The 16602-nt window shown below is 44.3% G+C and overlaps 2 protein-coding genes across 2 annotated transcripts in view; both read right to left on the minus strand. All coding sequences in view use genetic code 11, as the record gives it.

The window, feature by feature from the left end:
- Window positions 1-683: 683 nt before the first annotated feature.
- On the minus strand, window positions 684-13535 carry EGR_08468 (Tyrosine-protein phosphatase non-receptor type 14; the record flags this gene model as incomplete). The annotated part of the gene is made up of 20 exons (XM_024497717.1): window positions 684-755; window positions 850-1386; window positions 1460-2464; window positions 2537-2865; window positions 3146-3470; window positions 3542-3686; window positions 4027-4316; window positions 4759-5697; window positions 5778-6651; window positions 6708-6799; window positions 7089-7137; window positions 7741-7773; window positions 7946-8028; window positions 8176-8263; window positions 11028-11122; window positions 11901-12065; window positions 12581-12651; window positions 12730-12827; window positions 13157-13326; window positions 13362-13535. 20 exons carry the CDS (start codon window positions 13533-13535, stop codon window positions 684-686), a joined length of 5634 nt encoding a protein of 1877 aa, XP_024347858.1.
- Window positions 13536-14374: 839 nt separating this feature from the next.
- Window positions 14375-16602, minus strand: part of EGR_08469 (Protein kintoun) — a gene marked incomplete at both ends in the record, with an annotated part of 8154 nt that continues 5926 nt past the window's right edge. Inside the window, 3 exons of the mRNA XM_024497718.1 lie at window positions 14375-14586; window positions 14661-14899; window positions 15443-15737. Of these exons, the coding sequence (XP_024347859.1) occupies window positions 14375-14586; window positions 14661-14899; window positions 15443-15737 (746 nt within the window). The remainder of the gene's footprint in view (window positions 14587-14660; window positions 14900-15442; window positions 15738-16602) is intronic.

Here is a 16602-nt window from a genome sequence, read left to right on the forward strand (position 1 = left end):
CCTCCTTCTAGGTGGTGTGCTTAGTACTATGCATCAATTTCCAGACAGCAAGCTCGTAATGTTCTTCATGGCTCAATTTGAAGTTACTGTTTTCTCAGGCACTTATCATTCATAGGCTTGGAGTCCGACATTTTGATAGGTTTCAGTCGTGCCCATAAAGAGCCACATTGTTCTACATCTATGCAGGTTCAGTAGAGTTTGGCTGGTCGAGATCTGCGACTAAGCGCAATCTCACCTCATCACCTGGCCCAAAACATTCAGGCTTCAGGTGTCGTAGTGCAATATGTGCCACGCTGTTGAGTTATGGGCAACTCAATTTCCTTACTTCAGAACACCTTGACCGCATTTCCCAATTTTATCGAAATGGAAATTTCCCCACCTCTAGCTATTTGGAAACCCTCAATGAAGGTAGGCCTCAGTTAAATACAACCATATTTAAATGGACAAAGATGAGCTTGAGATTCTCTCTGATGGCCCTTTGGATTCCATCCCATTTCATTCCGCATTTACACAAGTGTTCACGATTTTCTTTATTTAGTGATGAAATGAGACCAAATGGGGCTCCCGCTTTACGAAAGGCGCCCTAAAGTGGGATGATATTTTACTGCTGATGATGGCGAGGAGGTCATTTGAAACCAATGGGTAGGCAACAAGGCAGCAAAAGGCAGGACAGGGCAAGGGTGCTATGGCATCGCGTTGGTAGTCCGTTTTTCTGTTGGTGTTTGAGCTTTTTTTGGAAAGAGATATGATCTCTCCTAAAACCAAAAAAGGTAGCAATTAAACGAGCCGTTAAGTTAATGCCAAATCAGCCAATCACCTGCAAAAAAAGCGATTCACAAATGAACTAACCTCTTTATTTCTTTGCGAGACAGATAAGAGCGATTTATTAGCGAGACATCTCTGAAGATCATTCTGTTGTTGCTGTAGCATTTGTTGCTGCTGGTGTTGACTAGATCTTCCGATTAAACCCCGCTCTGGTCCACCGGTTCCCGCCATAACGGCGGAATTTGGGGGCCCGGGAGACACTGTGGAGACGCCGGAGGGTGTAAAGGTCATGGAGGCAGTGAATAGCAATCCTCCTCCACCACTGCCTTCGTCGGGGGTCGCACCACTGGTCTGCTGCGGTCCCATAGATCGGGCGGGTGTGGGAGTTCTGGAATATGTCCCGGCTTCACCTGTTCGTCGCATAGGAGTGCCGTCTCTGCTGTTTGCAATGCCGATTGGTCGATTCGTGTAGCGTATCGAAGGTGTGTCCGGCTGGTGTCGGTGACGGTCCTCCACCTGGAATGAAGCTGACGAGGAGAGAAGGGTTTTAGGTCGCTCTGGTCTCTGTGGCACTCTCTCTGCTGTCGGTGGAGAGATGGACGTCTTTCGAGAAGTGGGCATCTGAAAATTGCCAGGCACTTGCGCAGAGAAGGTTGAATATTAAATTCTACCAGCTATAAACTGGTCAACGAACCTGTGTAGCTCTACCAGTTTTGACCGACGAACTGCATCTGTCCTCGTAGAAATTGAAGTGAGATTGCAACCAGCTGGAAGAACCGCGTCTATCTTCTCCAAACTTCGGAGTGGGAGGTTTATTTTTGCACCGACGAGGTGTTGCGCCACCAGTGGTACTATCAAAAGACGATGCAACGTTGTACGATTGTTGCTGCTGTTGCTGTTGACACTCGAACTCATAGGAAGAGACCATGATAGAGGTAGTGTCTCTGACTCCTGGAAGAGCGGAGGAAGCCAGAGAGGAGTCACTGGCAGCCCGGGAGGATGAAAATCCCTCCTCATCGTCGTCCTCCTCTGCCTCATCTGAAGCACCGTTGTTGTCGCCTGATCCTCTGATATCGCCGCACCCACATCTAGGTCGCCCAAAATCAACTCGCCATCTTCTTTGCCGTCGACACAAATCACACTGCGACTCTACTGCCTCCACACTGAAAACTGGACTGGCCGAACATCTGTGACGCAACGGAGATTTCTGTTGATATGGATCAAATGATCTTGCCTTCTCCACGTAACGATGTGCCGGTTGAGCAGAGCAATGACTACAACAGGGCTCCTTCTGTTTCCTTGTCCTCTTCTGCTTCCTGCGTTGGATTACAGGTGTGTCAATGTGAACTCCCTTGGGCGCTCCCAGTTGTTCCAAGGCACGAAGGTGCTCCCAACAGAGTTGAATGTGTCCACCACTACCGTCGCAAGAAATACTCGGAAGAGTGGATCTTTTCGAAATCGATGATGAGGCGACCAGAGGACGTCCAAAATGACAGTTTCGGTGGCTTTGATGCGGACAGTGCTGATGGTGGTCGTACCGACCTCCACACTCCGCATTGTCGAGTTTCGGCATGCGGTTTCGACGCTGCAGACGCTGATTAAATCTATACTCCTCGAATGAGATATCGGAGCTAGAAGACTTGACGGAGATATCCGTGGCTGATTTCCGATTTACTGAGCAGAGAAGCGGCGAATTAGCCTACAAATAAGAGGTAATAAAATGCTCCAGATCAAAATGTCACCCAGAACCCAGTCAAATTTGTATTAGTACCTCGAGATTTTCGTATTCTCCGGCATGGAGATGACCACTTCCACCACTGCCACTACCAGTACCACTTTTGTCGAATGCGTGGACAAAGGCGACCCGCGTGGCAGTGTGGGAGGGAGGTGTGTGCGCGAAGGTCTTGCTGCGTGCAAATCCGGTTGACTGTTGGGAGAGGTTGGTACTATTGTTGTTACTGTTGTTATTGAAATCGCTGCCATTGCAGCGCTCTGCTGACCCAAACACGCCCCCCAGAGTCTGTTGAGGTAAGCCGGCAATCATGTTGGAGAGATCGTCCTTTACTGGATTGCCACAATGATTCTGACGACGAAAGTTGTCTAAAAGGAAAGGCGAAACCTGCAGTTGCTGTCTTTACATAACAAACACTTCGAACGCATGTAAAATGTTTGCTTGCAATAGGCGTTTAGGACTCAAGGTCTTTTTCTTGTCCATAGCTAAATAACGTCGTCCAATCAAAGTTGATAATTGCTGGATTAAGTTGTGGATAAACTCATCCCAATCAGGAATAAGTCAATACGTCTGAAAGAGAAGTAAAGACGTGGGGAAGTTGAAGCATTGGTAACTGCAACTGCAAGGGCACAATAATTGCTACCAAACCTGGAGTAGCCGACTTGCACATCTCGTGTGTGTGTTGCGATCTTCCACCACCAAATCGCTTGGGCTGATGGTGAAACGAGTTTGATTTCGCCACCGCGTTCCAGCCCTGTTGGGAGCAGTTGGAGGAGGTCAAGAGGTCATTGTTATTGGTGCAGGAATCCTCATGATGATGGCGATGATAGCCCTGCTGCTCGTGATGCTGGTGATTCCGACTATGATGCTGGTGGCGACTGTTCGGGTAGTGATTCCGTCCACCGTCAGCCTCAGAAAGAACCCTAAATGTGGCGTTGGAGTCGTTGTCCGTAGTGCTGTGAACGCTTGTTTGCTGTGAAAGAGAAAGAGAAGGCTTTAAATGGGCAAAGAAGGCGTTGGTGGAGCTAGTGACTCAAGACCCACCATGTGGTTGGCGCCGCAGAGGCATCCGTGATGGCACTGGAAGGCGCAGGCATTGACGTAATCCGAGGACTCGGAAATTTGATGACCACGAACGTTGTGATGCGCACACCTTGATCCTTTACTGCCCCGGTGACCATAGTAATTACTAAAGTGTCATGGAGTCACTGTTGGGATCAACACATATTCGCACAACTTTGTTTTGAGAACAGTAAGTCACTAAAGTGATACGCATTCATTTCCATTTTTAGTCAAATCAAAAGCGAATTGCTGATCAGTGAAAAACCATTTAAACAGGGGGTCATGATCCCCCTAGAGCTATGGTTATTAATAGCTTGGCAAAGCCAAATATTCGCAGCTTGCAATTATGTTATTGTTGTTATTATATCTTATTGTATTGTGTTTTATTGTGGATATGGGCATCTGAATAGATGGAGGACGAGAGAGCTCTTGCTGGGATTTTAAGGCATCAGAACGAATGAACGTACTCATGAGAGGAGTTGGAAAGTCCATGCGATTCGGTGCGTCTCTGGGCGTTGGTGCGTTGTAGACGACATCCCTCTTCAAAGGCCTGCGGAGCTGTATCATTTGCAGTGGCCACAGTGGCAGTATAGCTGCCATTGGTGAAATCGTTAAAGCCAGTGGCAGCAGCAGTGGTGGTGTGAAGCTCTTGACTTGCCGCCAGGTTGGGTGTGCTCATGCTATTCGTATGGAGTGACTGTTGCAATAGCAGAGTCTGACGGTACTCTGCCAGCAGGCGATGCACCAAAGCTGTCTCCTAAAAGTGAAGAAGATATTAGTATGTTTTCAAATTCATAAAGGGATAATCTGTTGAAATTTCTAATGTTTTCTAATATGTAACCAGTTTTATGGGATTAAAGCTTCTATTCTTTCTCAACAATGAATAGTTATTTTCTTGATCTCCTTACAATTATGATAAACAACGAATCGGATTCAAAATAATGAGATAGGACTTTCACTAGGATATTTGAGGATTGCGAAGGAGGATTTCTAGGTCAATGATGGATGAGGTATTCGTAACATTGTTTAACCAACTGATCTTCCAGTGTTCAGTTAAGATTCCGCGGAAAGTAAGCGCGACTGAACCACGGTACGATCACGCTTCCGAGGAAAAATCTACACTTCTTGGTTAACAATTTATTAGTAAGCCAAGTTAAAACAAGTCTTTAAAGCGCTTAATTGCCAAAACCGAAACACACCCTCATCTTCGTCAAGTTCAGCAACTGGTGGATGTCGGAGTTGGTGAGTAGATGCAACGGTCCCCCACTGCCTGACAGCGAACGCTGCCGATGTTGTTGCGTTGCAGTCTGCTTCTGTATGGGGGTGACAACAGCTGCTGTCTTTCCTGTTGCCCTACTTCCGCCACACGCCGAATAGGACATTGTTGAGGACGAATCGTCCTCCTTATCACCCTGCATCATTATCAGCATCATCTCATCCTCTACAATGGACGACGCAGGACTAGAAGGTGAGGATGAGTTTGAATGCGTGGTTGCTGCTGCCGCCGCCACCGCAGCGACAACACCGGCTGAGGAAGTGGACGTGGACGTAGAGGAAGAGGTCATTGAGGATGATGTCATCACCTGTTGAACACTGCTGGTTGGTGGAGGCATCATTTCAGTCTCAAAGTAGACTTGTTGTGGTTGCTGTTGTTGTTGTTGCTGCTGCTGCTGCTGCTGGGCCTTTTGCCGCGAATCTACAAGATTGTTAGGATTGTTCAACTGGTTGATCCAAATTCCGGGATGTTGAACTAGACGCCAGGAGGCTTCTTCCTGACTGCTTGGAGGACTTGGAGGCTGGAGACGGATCTGTAAGCGCCCTTCAGCAGGAACCTCGTAAAGTGAGTGATGCAGCGGGTAGGAGGGTGATGAATTTGCCACAGTTGAAGGCGTAGATCCCGACGTAGTTGGACCCGCTGAAGCCCCCCGCTGAGGGGCGTTCGGATTAAAACCTAATGCTGTGTGTCGAGCTGGTGTTCCTCCGCTTCCGCCTGGTGGAAGCGGCGGTCTTGAAGGTCTCCTGCGACTCTCATCAAAACCTCCACCGCTATCCGCCGAAGCAGAATTTGCGTTTGTGGACGGAGGCTCTGGGCGAATGACCTGAGCGATTCCAACGGATTTAGGTCCTCGAGAAAGTAGCTAAAAAAGGTCGATTGAGCTCAATTAAAATCTCAGGTGAAAAGCAATAGTGATGAGATAAAAGTCCAACCTTCTCATACCTCAGGTATTGGCAAAGGCGGTGGTTTACTGACAGTTGAAGGGTTTGAGGATAAGGCTCGTCGGGTAAGGGATTCTGACAGAGCGCTAGTGAGACGTTTTGCCGAAGCAAGCCAACCGTGGCTCTCACCTGTAACAGACTTTCCCTCTCCGCCGCCAGCATTATTACCAAATTGCCTTGATGGTGAGTTCCGTCGGTTATCGCTAGGGACAACTGCCTCCTCGCGCCATTTCTGCTGCAGGCGATAGTGATGCTGGCTAAAACTAGAAAGGATTGGACGCAGCGAGACCGCCGCTCCAACACCCGCATGAGAACCGGTGAGCAGCCGACGAAATCCGTGCTGCTGATCTTGCGCGTCCACATCGTCGTCACCCCTACGCGAGGAGTTGCTCGAAGAACTGGTCTCTGCGCTAGTGGAACAAACATCCGACTCGAATTCCGACTCGCTGGAGGAGCCAGATGAAGATTCAGCCAGGCTCATGTTGTAGCGAGCGGCGACTTCCTGTGCACTTGTGGTGCTCTGTCCCACAGAAAGTGGAATTGGTTGAAGTCGGTGCTTTCTGTGGTGGTGATGATGCTTCTTCCTTGGTGGTGTGGGACCGGTAGACTGCATTTGAAGCGGTTGAATCTGACCCGTGGAGGAGCAGAGTTCAGTGGATTTTAGTACAGCACCGCGTCGGAGGCAGTTGGTAACGGGGAGGCAAGTGACACATCTATTAGCCAGCATCTGGGAGTCCAATGTGTCCACCAGAGTGCCACCCTCGCTATCCTCCTGCTGAGCATTGCAGGTCAGCGCGACCGAGAGCACAACCGGTTCGTGGGTCTTTGAGGCGTCGTGTTCGACCTCCGCAGAGCCACAGACAGGCAGCGAGGAGCTGATCAAATGATTAGCGTGTGATTGTTGAAGTGAAGTGAGGGAGTTTTCGCCAACCTGTCCAATTGTTGCGTGCATTGAGGCCACACTTCCAACTGTCGTTGTTGAATTGGAGTTGTTGACCACCACACCTGATGTTTCTGACCCGCCTAAATTTGGTGTTTTACCAACAGGTAGATGTTAATTAGTGCCACCTATAATAATTTTACCTTGTGATTCATACTTCATTTGATTGACGACAACCACCAGGTTTAATTAAAAGAGTGAAGATAATAAATGGTGCTACCTGCTATTATGGGTACTTGGAAACTCTTTTTGGATGTGTGGAATAATAATACCACATCAGGAACTTCAAGATCATTTAGAACAGTTGCACGCCTTTCCTAACCCCTACTGTTAACAAACTCCTTTACCGGACATCCAACTAAGTGGACTTACCTTTGCTGGAAAAGGTACGCGATGATGCGCCTCCAAAGTCACAAGGTGGCTAAATGTAAACAGAGGCAAGTAAGAACGGGGAAGTAGGACCACAACCGATCCTTTTGACAGCGGATGCAAAGAGGCAAAACGAAAAAATGAACCAAATGTCTAGTAAGTACCCATTGTAGCAGATGGATTTAGCAATAAACAGGCTCCTTCTTTGACACTTAGACCACCCGAAGCAGCTGTTCATGCGAGCAGGCAAACAGGCACTAGGGCACTCCTTTCCCCTTATGTCATGCAACTGATATTAACTTTTTGGCGTACAGAGGAGGTTGGTGTAGGCAGAGTACAGACATTTTTTCGCAGAAGATCTCTGAAAATAAGTATCGTTTTACAGTCAAGATGAAGCAGGGTACCTCTCCATCAGTTAACTTTTCAATCTACAGATTTTGAAAAGAGCTAACAAGCAACGTCCGAACACTGGCTTTCAAGGTTCACAGAAGTTAATCATCCGTACGATTAGTTATGACCTCCACGTTTGAATGAAGCCAACAGTTTGAATGCTCAAAAGGACTATTGCAAACAACAGATGGGGAGTAGGAGACTAGCCTCCCATCTGATGAAAGATTATGTTAAAGTTGATACCTACTAAACGCGGACAACTTACGGTGGCTCCGACACGTGGGCCGTTGGACCGGTTCTTGAAACAAAACGCAAGCAGATGAAAGGAAATTTCCATAAAAACAATAATCATAAGCTGAGAAGATCTGCATTCAGTTGTAATTGAAGTGTCCATAAAGAGTACAAAGACGTCGCACAATGCCCCAGTAGATTCATTTGAATCATGCCTGAAAATAGTGCCATCTACTTACTTAACGTGTGTCCAGTAGTGAATGTAACTGCTATGCATCTGAATGCAGAAATTCCAGAGATATCGCGCGTCCTGTGTATCTTCCTAATGAAGGATAAGAAAAACATTGATCATTGCCTCACCTTTAATCCTGCAGTTTGAAACAACACCTTAAAACAAGGGCAACATAAGAGGACACTTCATCGGCTTTTCGACACACACGCACGTACGCATATAATGTACAGGACTTACAAATACAAAGTGAATTGGTTTTGCCTTTTTTAGAAGTTGGATGGTAAACGTCTTCCTTGAGTAGGCCAAGTCTTTTATATCCTCCCATCTGAAGGTGAAACGCGAGGTTATTAAACATTCCCACATTAACAGTTTTTGAGATGGCACAAAGAACAATGCAAGAGAGGAAAGTGGGTATTACAAATCACGATTCGTTTAACTTCCTCCAATAGACTCGGAAGTAAACATATCAAAATCACCTCTTTGTCATTTAATCTAACCTCTACCTACACTTCAGTAGAAGTGTCGTCCACTTCCCAATAACGCCTTCTTCCAACGATCCGCATCCATGCGCAAGAGAGCCTAACTGCAGCAGAATAGTGGAAAAAAACATTTTTTCTCAGCCATTTTTGAGCATTACGACGTGGCTCCATAGCAAGGCCAGGTGGACACAAATCTACCCTCGGCAAGGGTCAAAATTGCCCAAAAATAGTCAGGAAGAAGTACTTTGAAGTAGCATCGCTAGTCTGGATCATGTTTCGCTTACCTTTCTGGTTATATTACTGGAATTCTCTAACATCTGGTACTTGTACAAAATCTTGATTCCTTGATGACCAATTATTTGAAATCTTTTGACCGTTGTAAGTGTATTCGCTGCAAACTAACCATTTGTGTCTATTTTATTGCTTGCTAGAGCTGGCATAATTTCTGTAACAACATGATGTATGCATAAGATTATGTGGTTTAGGAAATGCAATTAAGTTGCAACAGTTCAGGCGCACGATAGGAGCATATAACAGTAGCAAGGGGCAAAAAGTCAAATGGGAAACCGCGTTTATTCTCTCTGTTATCTTCGGCCAGGTGAGTGCTAGTGTCAGCGACATTTGCAAAAAGAGTGCGGCTAAGCAATTGCAAATACGGAATCTATGGCAGCAACGAGCACTGTTTGGCAATAGGGGAATGAAACTCTAGAGCACAGTAGCAGACATTTAAAAGAACGAAACGCTACAAAATCACTAATGATGATATGGTGACGGTCCGGGATTTACACTTCCCCTGAGGTCCGAGGAGGGGTGGGAACAGCCTAGCTACCATTGGTCACATGTAATGAATATTAGCTGCCTTTTATCATAGACGAAGATGTATTCAAAGCAAACTAATGCGTCTTGAAAAAGAGATGACTATTGTCTCCTTTTTAACAAGTGAAGACACAAAAAATGTCCACACACTACCACATCAGACGAGTTCAGTGTTTGGGAAATCGCTTGATCAAATTGCACACTTGCAGGATTGCACTCTTATTTCTTTCACCATAAAAGCACAATATGATGAATAGTAAACTTTTGGAGGAAGTCTCTGGAAAAGAGGGCGCGACAAGGATTACGAACAAAAAGTTATGGACAAGGTTGGATGTGCGGAATGCAGCTGTATGGCGACAAATTATTACTAAACGGGGGAAAGTGGGCCTCCCCATCACTGAAATGTTTTGATATTAATGGAAAGGAGAATGAAAATACCAAAGTACACTTGAGATAAAAATTCGATTTTCTCACCAAATGAATAAATTTCCTGTTTAGAAGCAAGCCGCTTGTAATTCACTTTAATTTAAAGGAATTGATGACTTCCGTAACAAGTTGACGGTTATCTCACTATATCGGGAAGGTAAGACACTAAATGTTTGGAAGATGGGAGGAGTAGATCACTTAACTAGCATAAAAACGAAAATCGGATCTACATGTTCACCGGAGCATATCCATATATCATCTCCTAGTTCAAAAGGAAACAGACAAATGGGGAGCGTTCGTCGAAAATGACTTCCAAGTTGCTTCCCTATTAGCTGGAATAAAATGTTTGTAGATTCGCCACACAAAACATCATAACATCTAGAGGGAATGGCTAGTGAATGCGAGTAGTGAACGACTTTGACATCTCCTTAAACACTAATGACAATTCTGTATCACTGTTCACAAAAAAAACACATTCGCATTTAACGCATGAACATGCTACTTTAACCAGCAAGACGTGCATTACTGTCTTTCCAGAACAAGAAACACCGTATTCCATAATTTCTAATGCATACTGGGGAGTTATCAACAAGGACTTCTTCGATTCCGCCTTTTACTTTGGCAAGATATCACGACTGTCTTGACACAAAACGGTTTTGGGCAGCATTATAGCGACCATTTTCAAGCCAAATAGTCACCAAAATGCACTCCTACCGTTAGTTTTTAATTTTCAAGATTGACAAACAGTTTGTCTTATGAGACCTAATGCTTGTTGGTCGAGTATCCACATAATTTGCCTCGACTTCTTTTGATTTCTTCGCATGAATCGTTGCCCCGACTTAGAGTAGTCCCTATTCGCTTTGTAAGTGGGTGTAATTATTTTGTTCACACTAGTTTACTTTAAAACCAAGGTGGTGTTATTTCACCGCGGCCACCGAGGGACAGGCACACACTCACAGGCATGTAAGGGAGAAGGTGTTTTTTGCCCACAACAGCTGATCAGCTGTTTCGACTTTTCACTGCACTTTTTACAGCTGCCACTTGAACAGGGCAACTGTGCCAGTTTTGTGAAGAGAGGCAGGACTTCCACTTCGGTCGATGGTCATGGAGACCAATGGGGGGGAGAGGGCAATTTGATTGGTTGGGTGCGCGAACCTGTAGTGCTACAGCTGCGTGAAATATGGAGAAAAAAGTAGCTCTGCACACCAGCCACTCTGGGAAGAGAGTTGTGAAGACGTTAACATAGTAATGTGGATAAAATAAAATATACCAACGGTAGCAAAAATGCCTCAAGCTAGACTATTTACCCGGTGGGATCGAAACAAGTGTCACGGTCACGTAAGGGGGTGTATATGAATAAGGGCTCACTTGTGCTTTGAAACTGAAGAATTGATGGGGCATATTGTTGAGATCGCCAGACCGTTGCGAGAAACGCCAAGTTGAGCTGCTTCGCCGGCGACTGTCTAAATGAATAATTGAGAAAACCTAAATTGTCAGGATGGTTGTAGACCCTAATGTTAAAAACTGGGTATTTATCCACTGCATTGGTGAGGTAACTTGCAGTGCGGAAGAATGCACCTCAGTGCTTTTGTAATACGTGGCAATAAATTAATTCACCCCAATTATCTATTCAGAAACCCACCATTTCCCATAGATCATCTGAATCCACTTCAAGGGAAGTATTTTGAGGGGCAGGATTAGCGAAATAAAATAAACAGTAAGACTGTTGCTGTTATCCTAATGTAAAATTATTCTCACCTACTTCAACCCAGCATATATAACATTTTCGCTATCTTCGGTAAATCGCCCAGTCAAACCTAAGGCTGTTGCAGCAACTCTCATTAGGTCAGTTCCCAATAGCTCGGTTTCGCTTCAGGTGGATAAAAAGCCGGCTACTCACAACACATTTAAGTGTTAACAATAAATCGCCTTTCTCCAATCATTATACTGTCATTTAGGAGCCCGTTTGGATAATCTGAGCAACGTTTTGCAGCTATTGCATGAAGGTGACAATTTTTGACAAAACGTTACATATTTGTTAGGGGTAGTAGGAAGGATTGGTTTAAAAATCTGATCAACTTTACTTAGGCTTTGCATTCAACCATCGGTCATTCAGTAGGTAATGGTTAAAGATTAAATTGAATAGAACCATCCACAATATTCTTAGTTCAACATGTGGCACACACGAACAATTAATACTCACTAAGACGATTTGATAGAGAATGTATTGCAGGGACATACCGAGCCAAAGAAGAGTTGGACACCATAGTTGGAGAGTCGTCGGATTTCATCGAGATAGTACCAGATAGCGTTGTCCTGAGTGACGCCACGTAGTTGGCAGTAGCCCCAAATAATATCGTCGATATGCTCAAGACCACCCAGCTCGACACTACCTCCCACTACAGACTAGTCAGCAAAATCAACATTAGAAGTCGTACACCTCAAATAAATTAATAAAAATCTGACCAACAATATGACCTATCTAATATTAAAAGGATCAAACTTCAGCGATTTTAAAAAGAAACGACCTAAATGTGTATTTTAACAACCAATAATCGTGTAGAACCTGATTATATATTTTCAAAGAGTATTATTCAATCAGCAAATTACAATCAATTTGTTACTCTCTCAGTGACGTCTAGTTGTAACGTCACAAGATTTTGAGATTCATAGGAGACTAAGATATAGGTTAATAATTATCACTGCCGTTGATTGAGTGTTGGGCTCCGTCGAAAATAACTAACATAAGGCTATAGACAGCATTGAATAAAACCACAAAAAACAAAGGTCCTAGGCAAAACCTAATGAAGTAATGATCCCTACGCTTCATTAAAAAATCATGCTAAGCTTAACACTTCAACGTTATGCCAGTTAGATAAATACGCAAATAACAATCCCAAAACAAAATTCAGTAGACATACAGCTGGGACCATCGGCCTTTCGCGCCACATGTGAGCTGTTGTTTCAAAATCAACAAAATCACCATATTCAGCTATAGGAAGAATAAAATATTAATACTATTAAACAACCTCATATCATATTTTCCACGCTTTGTTTATGAGAAACTCACCTTGAAGACTGTAAGCCATAAGCTTGATGGCCTGCTTAGAAGCGATTTTAAGCTGCTTGGTAAGAACATCTTGTCTTAATTGTAGGTAAAATTGACGTCTATATAGAGCAAAAAATTCTTTGCTATACCCAGTTCGAATAAAACATTTACACACATTTGTAGTAATTTAAATTACAAATCAACCAATATACAAAAATTACCCAAACCTATTAGTATTTTATCATATTTCTCACAAGGAGGAGAGAAAGCACACAGAACTAACAGTTCAAACCTCATTTAAATACACCTGCAACATTACTACTTTTTCTGGGCAAAAATACAAAAATCATGCAAAGTATAGTGAAATTGTGATCATGGCAAAATATTGGATAAAGCAAAAGGAATAGATCAAAGACGAAGGCAAAAACATATATAAAGAATAAATTACCGGAGGTTCGAGTCGGGAAGGTATTGCGGATTATCAATAAATAACATAATGTTTAAAACTAGCGCATGTTGCCGTGCGTATTTATCTAGCTGCTTCTTTATAGGCTTGTTGAGAAAAAGCCACCTTTGGTCATCAGTCCACGCCTCATACCGAAATCCAAAGAAGCAGGTCTAGTAAAGGGAATTAATTTGAGCTATAATTTTACATCTTCAATATCCAGTCTTTGAGCAACATATTCAAGAGCATCGCGTCCTGTTGTTGTAGGAGAAACTGTATATTCTACACAAGATGCATCCAATGTGTATATGGGAATGACAAAGAGGTCCTTTGCTGATACATTATACCTATGTGTTCGTTTGAAGTTTAGCTTAAGTGGCATTTTATACACAAAATGCCACCAACAGGAGTAATTGGACCATAAAGATGCGATGCCGCGGTTAAAACAAATCTCAAGGTTGTAAACCGGCTGTCCTCCTAAGATTAAATAGGCACACTTTGCATTTCAAAATATTAGAGTTTAAAGTACCTGCAGCAAATATGGGTGCTACACTCGTCATTCTGGATGAGGGTGATGACATGTTACGATTGCATCCTAAGTGGATTTAAGAGGTGCAGAATTAGTTTAAGTTGTTTTTAAAAAAAGAACTACTAGCACTGCTGACTAGCAACAAAGACCCTGGGTCTATGAACCTGGGTGTCAATTACGCCTTGTAAAAACAGATGTTTGATACCCTGAGCCTCCCTGTCCTCTCGGCAAGTTATGCTGGCGTTGAAGATCGATTTTCAACGTGCAAAAGGGCAGTGAGGCCAAATATGCGACGAGAAGGCTATACTTTCTAAACGAGAGCTGAATATTCTACAGAGTGAGAACACATGGCCAAGCAATTACCGAGCCACGACAAATATCCCGCCACAAAGTCCGTGACCACAACAGCCCGCCCCCACCCTTGACTTAGCTAAACATGACCCCCTACACTGGAAACCATTTGGACTTTACCCCTCTACACTTAAGTGGGTGAGCGCACAACCTGAGTTGAGCCTGCGTCCGCCATCATCGTGCCAAATCGAATGTTGTAATAACCTTACTGACATCCGGTGAGCCCCCACTCCACAAGTTAAAACTTGGATCAAACATTAAAATGAGTTAAGTTATAACATTACAGATATGCCGCACAACCTAAAGTGTATGTTAACGCCACAGTTGACTCATGAAAAGCATCACTCTTCATCCAATTCAAATATTGCACTGGCGGTCAATGTGACAGGACAAACAGTAGCGTGTGGATTAGAAGGATGTCCCCTGTTGAATACTTCGTTCAAATTCCATATTCCAGACCCATTGCCATCAGATTTTCCTACCTTTCCTGACTCCTGTTTGGGGAATGATGGCTTTTCCTGTTCGTTTTCACTTTTCAGACACGGTGCAGAAGCTATAGATACAAAAAAACGAAGTATAAAACGCTCAAGAAACAAAACCACAATGAGGGAATGAGCGAAATATTACCGCCACTGGCCCCATTTTCTACAGGGCTCTTATCTGAGTCGCGGCGTAGCCGAGCCTGTTCCTTGGCATACTCCCCCTTCTTTACTTTACGTTGTTGCTTTCGTTTGCCCTTTTGAGTATGCGGTGACAGCTCTTTCTCGCCCGCATCATGCTCACTCGTCGCTTGCATCTCATTTAGCGTTATGCTGGACGCGGTGAAGCTGTGCCGTTTTCGGCGTTCCGATCGACGCGCATTTTTCCTGCAAATTTAGGAATGGGATAACCATGTACCTCGCTGAAGTGATTTATGTTGCAAGGGTAAATTTAGCGGATGACCTGACGTTTGTCTATTAGTGCCAATCGATGGGCCTAGGCTCCTGCGTAAGTCAAGCATTCCACCCAGGCTTGTTTTTGTGTGGGATCTCAAACAATCGTTTTAATGCGTTACGATCCTACTCAGTTTAATAGGCCCAGTACCAGGACCTTAGGAAAAAATTAACGCAAAGCCCTGCAAAAGTTACGCTTTTTGAACTCTAGAAAAGTCAAATTCTTTCTAGACTACTAACAGGCTACATACATTTTATTGTTTTAAACTCAGTCAAACAGGTCATGGTACAATTTGTTGCAACCAATTATAGCAGTGATAAAGAACACGTGTCACATTTACGTGACGCTCTTGGTGATCTCCATTGAATGCAAGGTAGTACCAATACTCGGCCACACTACGCAATAAGGATACGAAAATGCGATAAAAGGAGGCTCAATTGCCTTAGAATTCCAATAAAGACACAAAATTGACTCACGCCTTATGACGAAGCAAATTGTGCAAAGTTTGGACGGGGTCAAAGGGAGAGAAAGCAACATTTTCGTCCTTCTTGGAGAAGTTCACCGAATTGCCCCGTCGTCGACCAAGGGTTAAGGGGCGAACAATTGCATCCTGGGGGACAGGAGCGGTGTCATGTTTCCTCGGCGTGGATGGAGGGAGGACCGGTTCATCCTCACTATTCAATGGAAACTCATCGGAGCACACAAACCGTGAAGGAAAGGCGGCCAGATTGCTACCGAAGGGCGTCTGTCCACAACCGTCCAGACTGCTCTCTGCAAGCCAACAAATAGATAACTTATTGCTGTAAACTAGGTCACCACTAATTATAACGTGTCCTATAAAGCGGGTTTCCAAATTTTACAACGTACCGTGTGTGCACAAATTTCCTGCAGTCTATCAAGGTCACCAACCGGGTAAGCAATAGGCAAGTGCCTCAAAGCGGATGCCCTTATAAACCGAAGCAATGAATGCGCAAGGGGTCCACGGTCAGTGTGTACATGCTTGTAGGCTATAGAGCAGACTGCTTGGGCCTGAGCCAGCGTCTAGATGATTTCAGCTACGCGTACTTAGAGTAGCTAATTAACCCTGACCTACGGGGAGTTATCAGTACAGTTAGGGTACAACACTGCTGGATAAGAGTCAACATGGAAGGACTGAGCGAGAGCACGACTGTCCAAGATGTTCGGGGAATAGTAAACGCTTAGAACTTCTAGGAAATCGAACAGGAACGTATTTCTGGGGTTGCAGGCATCCCCAGCACTTACCACGAAACTGAGAGGCACTACTATCGTTACAAATGATAGATGTAAGCAACGCCTCCGTTTGTCTACAATCGTGTTGTGATAGTATACAGTAACACCTATTCAAACTGAAAAGAGTTTTTACTGCCCAGTTCACATGGGAATCTTCTGCTAGGACCAAAACATCCCCCAACACAAGAAGTATACCGATTGCGTTTCAGTCAAAACAGATGGGTTCAGTAGAAATAGCATTAAGATACATCAAGACTTGAAAATACTTCAAGCAGCTATCCACTACCCTTTTTTGAAACAAGATTAGACGGTTGCTAGAGCTGTCAGAAGTCTGCAAAGAATGAAGACCGCAGTCATAAGTATGGGAGGACATTCGTCTTTCCAC

Source organism: Echinococcus granulosus (genome assembly GCF_000524195.1).
Source record: "Echinococcus granulosus chromosome Unknown EG_S00107, whole genome shotgun sequence".
Classification (NCBI taxonomy): domain Eukaryota; kingdom Metazoa; phylum Platyhelminthes; class Cestoda; order Cyclophyllidea; family Taeniidae; genus Echinococcus; species Echinococcus granulosus.